This window comes from Ambystoma mexicanum, chromosome 14, assembly GCF_040938575.1.
Source record: "Ambystoma mexicanum isolate Mex_15411 chromosome 14, UKY_AmexF1_1, whole genome shotgun sequence".
In the NCBI taxonomy this organism is placed as follows: Eukaryota; Metazoa; Chordata; class Amphibia; order Caudata; family Ambystomatidae; genus Ambystoma; species Ambystoma mexicanum.
In genome coordinates this window covers 613,530,294-613,545,372 of record NC_090940.1, presented here as the reverse complement: position 1 = coordinate 613,545,372, position 15,079 = coordinate 613,530,294, and the positions used below count along the sequence as shown (strand labels likewise).

The 15,079-nt window shown below is 49.1% G+C and overlaps 1 protein-coding gene across 3 annotated transcripts in view; it reads right to left on the bottom strand.

Moving 5' to 3' along the window:
- ANGEL1 (angel homolog 1) overlaps positions 1–15,079 on the bottom strand; it is a 375,400-nt gene that overhangs the window by 94,369 nt on the left and 265,952 nt on the right. For all 3 annotated transcript variants that reach the window (XM_069638021.1, XM_069638022.1, XM_069638020.1), the window contains one exon: positions 8,258–8,368. In XM_069638021.1, coding sequence (XP_069494122.1) covers positions 8,258–8,368 — 111 coding nt within the window. The remainder of the gene's footprint in view (positions 1–8,257; positions 8,369–15,079) is intronic.

The following is a 15,079-nucleotide window of genomic DNA, read 5'->3' as shown; positions in this document are numbered from 1 at the left end:
ACGCGATTTTCCTTCCTGGCCACGGGTGGAACGCGAGGGCACTTCTTCTGAAACTCGAGGGTGTGCCCTTGGGCCAGGGCGTCCAGCACCCAACGGTCGGTGGAGATGGACTCCCACATGCTAACGAACCTCGCCCGCCGGCCTCCCACCGCGGTGCTTCGGCGGGGGCCCGACCCCACGGTCGGTTCAATCTTGTTTGGAGGCCGCCTTGCCTCCTTGACCTCCCTGTCGACGACGACGGGCACCACCTGACTTGCCGCGTCCCCTATAGGCTTCCTGGGACGAAGATCTTGCCGCTTGGCGGTACGTGGAGGAGCCACTGCCGGATCCCTTGGAGGCACCTTGTCTGCCTCCGGAGCTCCGAAAGGATGGCCGTCATTTTTGGAGCACTCCCAGTGCCCGGGCAGTCTCTGTGTCTGTCTTGATGGCCTGAAGGGACTCTTCAACCGCCTTCCCAAACAGGTTGTTCTCGTCAAAGGGCATGTCCAAAATCTTGGTTTGTACATCCTGGCGGAAATCCGTGGCCTTGAGCCATCCTCATCGTCTCAAGCAAACGCTGTTGCCCAACTGACGGAAACCGGTGTCGGCGATGTCCGTTGCCACCGTGATGGCGTGGTCGGAAGCAATCTCACCCTCCTGTAGGATTTCAAGAGCCTCAGCCCTTTTGGCGTCCGGAAGGAAGTCCAACAGAGGGGCGATTTTGAACCACAACTCCCTGTCATAGCGGGCTACGATAGCTAGGGCATTGGCCGCCTTGATAGTCGTCGCTGCGGATGAGATGATCCGCCGTCCCATCGTGTCCAACTTCCTGCCCTCGTGTCCGGCGGGGAAGTTGATGTCGAGGCCGATGGCCCCCCCAGCTTTCTTCTTTGCCGCCGCCGAGACCAAATCCGGGGTAGGTTGCGCCCGAAGGCACAAGGGGGCAGCGTCGGGGACCCGGTACTTCTTCTCGTACCGGTCCCTCTTTGCCGGCGATGTGGCAGGGTTCTTGAGGAGGGCGAGCCCCTCATCCCAGATGTCATCAAGAAGCGGTACGGCGAGGACCGTCTTCCTTTTAGCCTCGCTCCGTTGGTAAAGGAACCCTTGCTTCTTCTTCTCTTCTGGGCAGAGCTGGAAGAGCTCGGATGCCATGGAAATCATGGTATGAAAGGATCCAATCTCGTCGGGCAGGTACGCCCGAGCAGGGGGCGACGGGGGACACGTCCCGTCGTCGCCTCTGTCGTCATCCGTACCTGTCGTAGCCGTGTCTGTGCCTGTATCATCCCCGTGGGAAGTAGACCGGGGGGAAGGCAGAGCAGGCCGCAGAGGTGGGAGAGGTGGCGTAGGATGCGTCGTCCTCTTATGCGGTGGACTTTCTGAAGGTCCTGGCTCCGGTTCCCCCGTCGGGTGTGGCTCAGGTACCTCCGTCGGGGGGAGGGGCAACCTTGTCCTTATCTCCGAACATAAGGACTGAATCGCTGACAAAATGGCCGCCGAAGTGTCCTGCGGCGCCGGTAACGACGGGCGCGAGGGCTTTTGAGGAGCCTTGTCGGCGACCCCGTCGCTCTCGTCGTCGCCCTCGTCGGGATCCCTCCCGATGGGCTGGGCCTCTTCCACGACTTCGATGAGCTCTTCTTCAGATGTCGTGTCCGTATCCACGATGGCCACCAGCCCCTCCCCCAGCTTTTCCAACGAGGACTTAGTGGGGGTCTTCTCAATGGGCCTGAAAGACGACTCCCTCCGCGGTGGCAGGGAGACTCTGGGTCCTGAGGGCGCCTCCACTGGTGTAGCCTCCACAGGCTGAGCCAGGGCCGCGGCGACATCCTCAATCGAGGTCTTAGCAGGGTGAATTAAGGCCATCGTCACCTTCTGGCCTGGGGCTTTCACCTTGGGGGGAGGGTCCGAGCCTCGCTCCCCCTCTGCCGGAATCTTCCAGATCGACCGGGGCCTCTCCAGAAGCTTCGCCGGGTTCTCGGACTTCCTCTTACCCGTACCAGAGCCTTGGCTCGTGGTTGATGGCGCCGGGGAGGATGCGCCCTGCCTGGCAGCCAAGGAGCCCGACCGTTCGGCGCTCCCGGTGCCCGCGGACTCGCGGTGCTTAACCTTTTGTTGGGCCCTGTCGCCGGGGCGCCCTCACAGGACTTAGAAGACCGCTCAGACTTCTTTTTCTTCTTCTCGCCTGACGGGCCCTTCCCTTCCAGCCAGTTGGCGAGACGGAGGTGGCAATCCTTCATGGTCCGCTCCGACATGTTCCCCCAAAACGCACAGTCCTTCTCCGTGTGCGTCTTGTCCTCATGGAGACAGTAGAGGCATAACGAATGCTCGTCCTCCTTGAAAACATTCTGAAGCTGGCATCCAGGGCAGGTCCTGAACAGCTTCCCGGGCGTCGAGCTTCCTTTCTCCTGGGCCATGTCCGGGGTAGGCCTCGGAACTTCTGGAATCCTCCAAAAGCGTAACTCGACGAAATCTTCACCCTTGAGGGGCGTAGAAAACTCCGAAACGGATCCCCGTTGATCGGATGTAGAAACGGTGGAGCTTGAGGCTCTATGTAACCGAAAAATGAGAAAAATCTCCTGAAAAAGCACAAAAACGCAGCAAAAGCTCGAGAGCTACAGCACGAGGACTCCCAACACCTGAACGTGCGGTAAAAATCCGAGGATGGCTGCCGGAGGCGGGGCTTAGGGAGAGGGCAGTCATTGGCTGGGGGCAGTATGACCCAGAGACCAGTGATTGGTTACTACTAAGAAAGACAGATCAGAAAGAAAACTGCTACTGATTTTTTTTTTCTATACCGAGGATTCCCGGCCTGACGACGGGGAATATTCATGAGCATGTGAATCCATGCCAGACCCCATGCTGGAGAAAAACAAATAACTTGATAGCGCTACCACCAGCCCGTCTTGGCCACATAAGAAAAGTAACAAGAGTGTTACAAAAGTAAAATTAAAAAGAAAATGAAATACAAAGTAGTCCTGCAGCCCTTCACTGTAAGGTGATGTGTGCTAAAGTAAAACAAAAAAGGAATCTCGCAAAGGGGGCAGGGCACTGTTAGCCGTATGGGCTCAACACTGACCCCAAAAAGAGATGAGCTGCGCAAGGAAAGTGAAGCACAAAGACGTCACCTACCTCCAAAAGTCAGGACAGGATTCAAGTCATAGAAAAAGGTGGGGGTTCCATTGATGTCAATGGAGGGAAAGCTGCAAAGGGGAAAAGTTTCTAACAAAGCTTCAGATGAAATAGAGTGGTTGAAAAACACATTATGATAAGGTAAAACCTAAAAACATACAGATGAAAGGGGTTCAAGATGTAAAACTACTTTAAAAGGGACATGATTTAGGACCGGATAAGCAGGGTAGCATTGAGGGTGTGGGGCAGAGGAGAAACAGTCCTCTACAGGGAAAAGATTAAACAACCTTGCAAAAAAATATATTTTTTTAAAAATAAATGGAGAACCCTCCTGGATGAACTGAGCATTGCTTTGAGAAGATGCCCACAAAAAACTGCATGCGGAACGCATGCACAGAAGCTCATGTATAGGACTGATACATGAAATTGGCAAATACAAAAATCTGAACAATAATCAATGGAGTATCAGCTCTGTAATGGAGTGTATAAACCCCATTTCGAGGGTGCACAGCCATTAAGACAACAGCTGACCCTTTTGAGGTTTGCTGCATGACTCAAGGTTACGCATTAAGAGATCAGCGCAGAAACACAAGTAGATCACAAAGACTTGTAGGAAGTCACAGCCCTGGTTTGCGAACATATAGACAATGACATAATGGCATAATCATAGCCTTTTGACAATTTTTGTTCATGTATATCACCACCTAGTCCCGCGCACTCATCATGATAACCCTCCCATACCTCACAGTAAAGATCTCACCCGCTTAGAGAGGAAATGCAAGTTTGATGTTTGCGGATGGTCTCACTTCCAATTCCCTATTTCCTCTACTCCAATGAAGTTCCCAGCTCCAACTTTCACAGAGCCATTCCTTGGTCCTGTGTCACCTCGGAAAGATGGCTGGATGGACTGTCCTAGACCATCGCTGGGGGCATCAAAAAAATGCTACCTGACAGTTTTGGGCTCCAGACAACAAAGGTTAAACAAACTCCATTTTCAAGCTATCACATGGCAAAGCGAGGATGCCGGGCTCGTAACCTGATCCTTGGTTATTTTGCAACTTCTTCAAAGTCTCAGGGGTGTTTGTTGAAAATGTTTTTGAGTTAAAAGATCTTTACTTAAAGGTTGTTTTGTAATAAAGGCCTCCGGGTCTACTAGTTACCAGCACGCTGGTTGTCCAGAACCCCTTTCTCTTGCGTTGGGCCACGCAGGCTCAAGCAGCAAGGCGTCTTCTGAGAGCAGAGAAGCCCTAAAGGCTGGAAAACTAGCGGTCTCTGCTGGGCAAGGGAGAAAGAAGAACAGATTTCAGGTACCTCTGGTCTACGGAAGGCTAGAATCTACAGATTCCAACAGCGTTTTGCCCTCAGAGTGTGAGCCTGTCCAGATGGCCAGCAGAACTTCCTCACTGCTCTTTGTTGGGTCCAAACTAGTAGAATTCTGCAAGAGTTGCTGGACCCCCATGAACACCTCTCCTGCAGCCATTTTATTATTTATTGTTTTTCTGTTGTATCCACAACATCACAGGGGAAAACATCTTGGGGTAAAATTATAAACCAGAGACACTTTTGATCCCTCAGAGATGCAGTACAGAACACAAGGTCAAAATCTGGACTCCCTGCTAAGAGCTTGGAGGATGATTTTCAGCCAACTTGACTTTTCTTTGAGAGAAACATCCACAGCATGACCCTCGTTTAGAAGTGAAGGTAATGTACTAAATGCAAGGACACCCTTAGGAATTTTTACAACTGTTCATTGTGCCTTCATGCCTAGGTCAGATTGGTGCTTAATTACTTGGAGACGACTTTCTCCTTTTAACTTGTCCAACGTGACTATTTCCCGATTTATTGGCAAGTCTAGTAACTCTTTCTGCGAACACTACTTACTGAATAAACTAACTAGCTATGAAACACTATCTCTCCGTAAACCTTAGATGTTCAAAGTCAACCTCTGCTGAGGTTTTCAACTACTGCTCCAGTATTTTCATACACAAACTCACTTTGATCATAGCTTTATCTTTTTTTCTTTATAATCTTTACAAGCCTATGGTGATTTGTCTTGTCTGTACAGCCTTCAGCGCTATTACATGAAAGTCTCTCTCCACTGCTGAAGGAACACAACCTCCTCAGTGAGGGACGGAAGGAGCGTTCCCGTTTGAGATTTCGCACTGTAACATGTGGATGGAGAGCTGCTCATCAGTTTCTTACAAGTCTCATGTGCACTGCTCCAGTCCATTTATGAAGGGTTAATGAAGTGGCATTGTTTCCGGTAGTGCAGACCCGAGTTAGCCCAGAGCAGCAACTCTCGGGTATTGCTTCTAGGTGACCTTAACTTGGGACTTCTCGACACCAGGGATCACTTGGCCTTTGATGTCGCTACCACATTAGTTAACTTAGGCTTCCAACAACGCATTGACGAACCTACCCATATTAAGGGCAGGACGCTCGACTGGATCACTAACCTTAACTGCAACACATCCATAACCTCTAACTATGCCTGTGCCTGGTCTGACCAGCACATCATCACCTTCCACTTACCAGCGACCAACCCTCTTACTACTCCTACGATAGCTCCAGCTATTCCTACAAGGAACAAAAAAGACATCACCAAGGATAAACTCCTCCCACTCATCCTTCCCATCTTGAATAAATGCGTGTCCCGACATAACGACCCCACAGTCTTAGTAGATATCTTAATCAAACACTGCTTAACCCATCAACAATATAGCACCACTCAAACTACGGAACCCAAACAACAAGCCCACTTGAACTCTTGGTTCACCCCGCAGTTAAGGACTTTATGCAAAGAAAAACGCAAGGCTGAATCACTCTTCAAGAGCCACCCTTGTGACTCTAACAAAGATCGCCTTATCATCACCACCCACAATTATAAAGAAGCGATCCTACAAGCCAAAAAAGAGACATACAACCAACGCATCTTACAAGCGGAATCTAACACTAAGGAGTTATTCAAAATCCTTAAAGAATTGGAATCCCCAGCCCCTGCGCCCGACACGTGCATTAAAGACAGTAAATGGTGCAACAACATCCAAAACGCTCTCCTCAATAAAATCACCACCTTGCAATTGAAAATTAATTCTAAACAAACTACCCTACTCACCAACCTACCCACGAAACCTTCCAATATCCCGACGGCCTCTTTTACTCACACCCACTTTAGCTTCTCCCCACTCACCATCCTCGAGGTCGAAAACATCATTCGCAATTTAAAACCTTCCAACTGCCAAAGTGACTTCTGCCCAGCACCTATCATTAAGGAAGCAGCTCGTGACCTTGCTCCTTTCATAACTACCTTCATTAACGCTTCATTCCTAACTGGTATGGTACCCAACAACTTAAAGGATGCGTGGGTTATCCCCCTCCTAAAAAAACGACTTTGGACCCTGAAATACCAACCAACCACTGTACCGTTCCTACTCAAAATACTTGACAGAGCAGCATACCTGCAGATCCAGAACTACTTAGAGACCAATACCCTCCTCGGCTCAAGACAATCTGGCTTCAGACCCAAGCACGGGACTGAAACAGCTTTACTTGATCTTAAAACCCAAATTGAGGACCTTAAAGACAACGGTAAACTGGCCCTTCTACTACTTCTGGACCTATCAGCGGCGTTTGATTTGGTCAATCACCAAATACTTTGCCGGCACTTGAAGTCAGCGGCCCACTTCTCTGACAACGCGTCCAACTGGATTAGGTCATTCCTTGACAACAGGCACATGAGAGTTTTCTCCCCCACTGCATCGGCCGATCCCACACCTGTCCCGTGTGGAGTCCCGCAAGGATCCTGTGTCTCCCCAACCCTCTACAATGTCTTCACCAAGCCTCTTTTCTATGTGCTTGACTATCTGGGTGTCACGTACACGAATTACGCCGATGACACCCAGATACTCATACCCATCACTGGTGACTACATAACTGACTCCAAAGCCCTCAATGACATTTACCTTGTCATACAAGCCTGGATGGCCCAGCACGAACTATGCCTCAACGATGACAAGACTGAGCTTCTCATCTTAGGCACGCAACAGAGACTTAACAAACTGAGTCCCCTGTTCGGCTCTTAACATCGACGGTAATCCGATCAAAGTATCTAAAGACACCAAAACTTTGGGTATTTACCTCGACGCCTCCCTGACACTTACTAGACAAACCAATGCAGTTGCCGCTGCGTTTGCTTACACCTGCAAATTGATCTCTGCTTGCCGCCCTTTCCTTACTGCCCAGAATTGCATTACCTTGGCCAGGACCTTGGTTATGTCCAAATTGGACTACTGCAATGCACTGTACCAAGGCACTAACCAGGGTAATCTCAACAAACTTCAGACGACCCAAAACAATGCCATTAGAGCAGCCCTCAACATCCCCCGATCAGCCCACATATCAAAAACTAGGAAGGACCTCAACTGGCTCTCAATTGCCCAAAGGATCTCACTGAAAGCACTGGCCCTCACATACAAATGTGTTAACCACCAGGCCCCCTCATACTTAGCCTCGAGATTCACTCAATATACCCCTGCACGCGCACTCAGATCTGCACAAACCCAAGGTCTTGCAATCCCCAGATTCAAGCTTCATTCTGTAGGGGGCGCTAGCTTCCCTGTCCTGGCAGCCAAGCTCTGGAACAGCGTACCACTCATGATCAGAACACTACCTTCCTTTAACCAATTCAAACACAATGCCAAGCTTTGGTTAGCTGCATCCCACTAACAATCGCTCCACTGTCCGGACGGGCCTTCTTGGGACATAGCTTTGCATTGATCCGCTCTGATTATTGCCATGTTTGGTAACGTTATCTGTATTCTCTGTGTACCTGCTGTGACCTTATGATGCTATGCCTTCTATTGTAATGTAATGTTCCACTACCTGCAATGTAACGTTCTACTAAAATATGGGCCCGGTTGCCCCTGGGCCTGGTCTGCGCTATATAAATAAAACAAATACAAATACATTCCACTCTAGCTGGGAAGAGTGGAAGATAAGGCCCCAGCCTAGATCTCGGAAGTCATTACAAGAACCCAATTGGAGCCGTTGCCTTACATGTAATCCTCGAAACAAAAACATTACATACATACATTCATGATGGCAGAGAGTAGAACCATACGGACAAAGGCAATATAGAATGAGCCAATCTTACCTGGTTTCGCATCAGTCACCCCATCGAGACGGAGGAGGTCTGGTGGACGTTGACAGGCAGCCTCGCAGAACTGAAACTGTAGTAAAAAGTCTCGCCCATACTTCAATCGGTCTACAGAATATAAACCAAATAATATTTATTTGAATGATAGCTGATCTTTAATGCAAATATCTAGACAAGCAACTTCTTACTTATCACTTTTGGACTTTTCAGGTGTAAAAGAATGCAGTTTGGCCTGTTGTCAGGGGCAAGTGTTTTTCAGAAGACAATGCATAAGTTGTTGGGAGATGAGTTTGGCGTTATGTTTTACCAGGATGATGTGTTTGTGTGTTGTGCGACGTGGAGCAGCATGATGCAAGGTTGAGGAGAATGCTGAACAGTTTGAAAGAGGCAGGATTTACCATTGCTTTTGAGGAGTGTAAGTGTAGATCAGAAAAAGTCAAGTATTTGGGTCTTAAGATTACCAAGGATGGCATCAAGCCAAAACATGATACGATGGAGGCAATAAGAGAAATGCCAGGGCCAAGAAATAAAAATGAGGTAGCAGCATTTCTTGGGTTGGTGGAATTTTACACTAAGTTTGTCAGAGGGCAGGCAGACAGGATGAGGATGAGACAATTGACAAGGAAATGTTTTGTTTTCCAGTGGGATAAGCCGTGCAGCAGAGTATTAGAGGATGTGAAGCAGAGCATTTTGTAAGCCGCGGTGTTGATTTGTAGAGAGGCGAGCTACTCTTGTATATGCGGATGCAAGTGAAGCAGGATTGGATGCTGTCTTGATACAACAAGGACAGGAGTTGTTCACGATTGGGATCGCTTCGCATGTCTTAAAAGATGCCGAGAGATGTTATTTGGTGGTGGATCATGAAGCGCTTGCGTTTGTGTGGACGGTGAACAAGTTCAAGTCCTATCTGTGCGGAAGAGAGTTTAAAGTGAGGACGGATCACAAACCACTTGTAAGCATTTTCAATAGAGGTGGACTGGAAGGCGTTTTGAGGAGAATAATGAAGTGGGTGAACAGCATGCAAGGATTACAGTTTAAAGTTGAGCATGTTCAAGGAAGGGACAATGCGGCTGCAAATGCTTTATCAAGAGCTGCGTTCACACCGGTGATGGAGGAGGATGAGGAATGTGTGGAGTGTAAGGAAGTGGAAGGTATTATTCAGGTTTAGGAGTGTGTCGAGCACGAGTAGGATGAAGCATGTGCTTATGATGAGGTATATCAGATGGTTGTGCAGTTGTTACAGAGTGGAGAGGGGCGAGTGAGATTGTGGAAGTGAAGAGGTAGTGGAAGGTGCGTGATGAATTGAGTATGATGGAGGGTTATTTGTGTAGAGGACATTGGTTGGTTGTTCCGATGGAGATGAGAGAAACTGATGTGTCTAGGTCAGAGGACATTGAGGTCTAGACAAGACAAAGTCGTTGATCAGGGTCAACTTTTGGTGGCCGGGTATGGATGAGGAAATTGAGAGAAAAGTCAGTGAGTGTACTGAGTGCGTGGAAAGAGACAAAGAGTTATGTGTTGTAACAACTCCCATGAACATTAGGAAGGTACCCAGTGTACCATGGGATGAAATTGCCTTGGATTTACAGGTACTGTTCAACATAAGGGGTGCAAGAGATGTGCATTTGTTGGTTGTGATGGATATATTACAAGAGATTTTTGGAGCGCTATGGTGTAGAGCAGATGAACACAGTGCTTTATCATCCACAAGGTCACGCGTCGAGGTCCCTCTGTTTGTATTTTTCTGCCCTGAGGGAGCCTTCTAGACGTGAGTGAGTACAGAAGAGAGAGATATAAAAGGAAGTCTATGTTCCTTCCATCCGAGCGGGGAGGAAGGGTGGGCGCATGTGAATCTAAGCAGATACAACCATCAGAAATGCTTTTACAGTAAGTAATGCATTGTCTTCTGATGTTTGTTAATCTGCTTAGAATCACATGCTGTGCATAGGCTAGCGAGCAGTACCCGGAGTTGGCGGTGGGTTATGAGAAGGAACAGTAGAGAAAAGATGTCTTAATACTGCCTGTCCCACCTGGGAGTCAGATCTTGAGTGTGCATCTAGACAGTAGTGTTTTGTAAAGGTGTGCACAGAACTCCAGGTAGCCGCTTTGCAGATGGACTCAAGGGGAACATTTGCAATGAATGCTATGGATGCCCCAGTGCCTCGAGTGGAATGTGCTCTTGGCTTGAAGGGTAGTTCTCTCTTAGCAAGAGTGTAACAGAGAGTGATGCATTGTACAATCCATCTAGATATAGTGGACTTAGAGACTGCATCTCCTTCTCTTCCTGCTGCCACCGAGACAAAGAACTGATTAGTCTTTCTCAGTGATCTGGTTCTTTCCATGTAGAACATGACAGCTCTGCGTACATCTAGTGTATGCAGACTTTTTTCTCCCAAGTTGGAAGGGTTTTGAAAGAACGTTGGTAGTTCTATAGATTGGTTTACATGAAATTTAGAGATGAATTTTGGTGCAAACCTTGGGTGTGTGCGAAGAACCACCTTATCCTTGTGAACTGATACGAAGGGGTCTAATACAGAAAGAGCCTGTAGTTCACTTACTCTCCTAATGGAGGTGATAGCTATTAGGAAAGAGTTGCCTTGTGCATGGGTTCGAAAGAAGTGCCCATGAGTCTAGAAAGTACCAAGTTTAAGACCCATCCGGGAGCTGGGCTAGCTATCGGGGGGTGTATTCTCTTTACCCCTTCCATGAAGGCCTTTATAACTGGTATCTTCCACCACGACACTTTAAGTTGGGAAGTGGTGTATGCAGAAAGTGCCGCTAGGTGGACTTTAATGGAATTAAACACTAGACCTGAATCCAGTAAATGGGTCAAGTACAGAATAATGTTAGTGGCAGAGCAGTCAACCGGGTTGATGTTTTTACTTCTACACCAGATGACAAATCTTTTCCACTTGCTAGAATAGCAGTGGCGAGTATTAGGTTTTCTGGCTTCCCTGAGGATGTCCATACATCTCTGAGGGAGATGTAAATGTCCAAATTCTATGATCTCAGGAGCCAGGCTGCTAAGTTCATGGTCTGAGGGCATGGATGCAGTGTCCTGCCCTTGTCTTGTGACAGCATGTTGTACGGGCAAGGAAGTTTCATTGGGGGAGATAGGGACATCTCCATCAAGTGAGCGAACCATGGCTGCCGGGCCCACATTGGGGCCACTAGTATCATGGTCACCTGCTCTTGGTGCATCTTGTGCACCACCTTGTTGAGGAGGGGAGTCGGGGGAAAGGCGTAAACAAATCTCCCTGACCATTGAATCAACAGACCGTTCCCCTTGGACTGGTTCTGGGGGTACCTGGAGGCGTAACATTGGCATTGTGAGTTCTCCAGGGTTGCGAACAGGTCTATTTCCGGGAAACCCCATTGCGTGAAGACGTTTAAGACGATGTCTTCTTGCAATTGCCATTCATACTCTTTGGGTAGGGGGAAGTCTCTGCTGAGTTTGTCTGCTAGCAGATTGAGTTCCCCTGGTACATGTTGTGATAGTAGGAACATGTTGTGTTTGAGAGCCCACTTCCATATATTCTGGGACAGCTTGGACAGTCCTGGAGAGTGAGTGCCCCCTTGCTTGTTGAGATAGTACATGGCTGTGGTGCTGTCTGTGAGGACCATCACTGTCTTTCCTTGTAAGTGTTCCTGAAAGGCTTTCAGTGCTTTGAACACTGCTAATAGTTCCAGCAGGTTTATATGTTTGGATGCTAAGCTCGGAGTCCACACTCCGTGAGCAGTCTGATGGGATAGGTGAGCCCCCCCATCCTGTAAGGGATGCGTCTGTGGTTAGAGTGGCTTCCACTGCGGGTGTGGCAAAAGTTTTCCCTAATAACAGGTTTTCCTTTGTCCACCACCGTAGCGAGAGAACCAAGGCCTGCGAGACCACCACTAGATCGTCCCATTGTCCGCTGGCCTGACACCACTGGCTGTAGAGCCACTCTTGCATTGGGCGCATGCGCAGGCGCGCGTGAGGTACCAAATAAATACATGACGCCATCATCCCTAGCATACGCATTGCTTTGCGTACCGTAACCTCTCGACCTGCCACATAATGGGGGATCTGAAACAGCATGTTTTGGACCCTCTCGTTGGAGGGGAAGACGAGGCCGTCCTTTGTTCGAATTAGAGCCTCTAGGAATTGTTTGATTTGGCTGGGGTCTAAGCTGGACTTCTTTTCATTGATGGAGAAGCCCAGTTGGGACAAAAGGTCTACGGTCCTTTGGGTATTGGAGAAGCATGTTTCGTAAGAATCCCCTGTTATGAGCCAGTCGTCGAGGTACGGGTAAACCGGGATGGATAATCTGCGCAGGTGGGCCGCTGCCACTGCCAGTACTTTCGTGAATACCCTTGGTGCAGATGCTATCCCGAAGGGTAGTACTCTGAACTGGTAGTGTTTGTTCTCTATCTTGAACCTGAGGTATTTTCTGTGCGCTGGCAACATTAAAATATGAAAGTATGCATCTTTCATGTCTAGTGTTGTCATGTAATCCCCCTGTGATAACAGTGGGATTACATCCTGCAAGGTTACCATACGAAACTTTTGGGGTTTGACAAAATTGTTCGCTGGACGCAGATCTAATACAGGGCGCATGGTTAAATCCTTTTTGGGTACAAGGAAGTACACTGAATAAATACCTTCTGTTACCTGCGATAGGGGGACAGCCTCTATAGCTTCTTTTTTCAGTAGCTCTTCTACTTCTTGAAGAAGAATAGTGAGGTGTTCCGGTGTCATGCGCCGGTTCCGTGGGGGTCTGTATTTTGGGGAACCGTTGAATTCGATGCAGTATCCGTGGGCTATGGTGGATAATACCCAGCAGTCTGACGTTATTCCCTCCCATGCTGAAAGGAACGATGTTAGCCGGCCCCCGACCGGTGATGCATGGGAGGGGACCCGAACCTTTGGGTCATTTGTTGGTATTGGGCGTGGGGCCTTTTGGACTGGAGCCGCGCCCTCTTCCTTTGCCACGACGTTGGCCTCTTTGACTGAACTGGGTGCTTTGGTTAGAGGGCCAGTTGGTAGCAGAGTAAAATTGTTGTTGGCTTTGCTGCTGGCGTTGGCCACGAAAGGAGCGTCTATTGCCATAGCTGCGTCTGTTAGGTGGCCTAGAAATTTGGTCAAGAGTCTTGATGGTATCAAACTCCTTCTTCGCATGTTCTAGGGCCTCATCAACTGCTTTTCCAAACAGATGTGTTTGCTCTATGGGCTTATTTATTAGGGAAGCCTGGGTTTCTGGCTTAAATCCCGAATTGCGCACCCAGACATGGCGTTTGAGAAGTATTCCCTGAACCAGGGAACGTCCAGCTGTCTCTGCGGCATCCAAGGAGTTCTTTACGATGCCCTGGTTTACAAGAGTTCCCTCTGATATAGTAGCCAACAGGCGTGAACGCAGGGGCTCAGGTGCATCCTCTGCTTCGCTGCGCAGCTTGCTCCACTGTGCATCTGCGTAGCTAGCTAATAGGGAATTGTTATTCGCAATCCTAGTTGAGAAGGCGGCGGAGGTCGTGATTCTCTTCCCAAGTGCATAGAGCTTCTTGCCCTCTGTCAGGTGGTGCCTCTTTCTTGCGTTAGTAACTACCAGAGAGTCCGGAATAGAATGTCCCCTGATGTACAGAGGGTCCGAAGACGAAGGGCTGAAGAGCTTTTCTATCCGAGGGTTGACCCCTCTGACTAAGGCCGGATTGGAAAGGGAAGGAGTTATTCTTCTCTTTGTAGAAGCCAGGAGTGGAATGGACTGACAGACTGACCGGGGCTTTTTCTTTGATAACTTTTTCTACAAAGTCTATGTCCGGAAGAGTCTCCCCTGTGTCTATTTCAAAATGCGCTGCTGCCTTGCGCAATAGTGCATTAAGTGAAGGCTGGTTATCTATGGGGGAGGTGTTCCCAATAGGTGAGTCCTTGGGAGGAGAAGGGTGAAAGACATCAGGGTCTGAGTGCACTGATGGGGACTGCCAAGGCTGCACTGATGGGGAGTGCCAGGGCTGTGAGGTAGCTGCATCTTCCTCAAAAGCTCCTGTGCTAGTGTAAGGGTCTTCCTCAAACCTCTCCTCCTCATGTTCTTCCTCTCCACCTAAACACTCCTCATCTTCCTGGAGGTATTGCTCCTCTTCAGTGAGGTCATATGCATCTGTAGAAGGGGGAAACAGCCTAGGAATCTTGACCCTAGGGTCATCCTGGGTCCATTCCCTTGGTCTTTTGGGTGTGGGTGGGTTTTGGCTACCCAAAAACCTCTCCATCTTTTCCATACAAGAATGGAGTCTTTCCATGGTCTCATGGGGAACCCCTGAATAGTCTAGAGGGGGGAAATCAGTGTTATCACCTTCAAAACGCTTCGAACGATACCACAACGTCGACGAAAGGTTTCCGTTGCCCTCAGAAAAGCCCTCCGGTAGTTCAGAAGTGCCTTTAGATGAATGGGGCAGTTCCTGGCTACTTTTGTGCTTTTTCAGCGTTTCTATTTCCTTGGGTGCGGTATTCGACGTCTGTTTCGTCGTCCGCTTACGTTTATCCTCGGAAACAATTCTCGCCAGACTCTCGACGACGAGTTCGTCAGTCGAGGGTTCTGGAGTCGGCGTTGCCTGCGCTGCGCGTTGTTTTTCGACGGCCGCTCTATGGAGCGTTACGTCGGATGTTTTTGAGGTAGCGCCCGTGTTAGATGAAAGCCCAATCGCTGGTCGCGGCTGCGTTTGCGGGTGGGGCTTGAGACCCTTGCGGTCTGAGGTCGACGCCGGAGTGCCCTGCGTCCCCTTCGGCGCTGGTGGATCCTTCATCCTCGACGAAGAAGAGCCGTGGGTTGTGTGCTTAGGCCTATGGGGTCT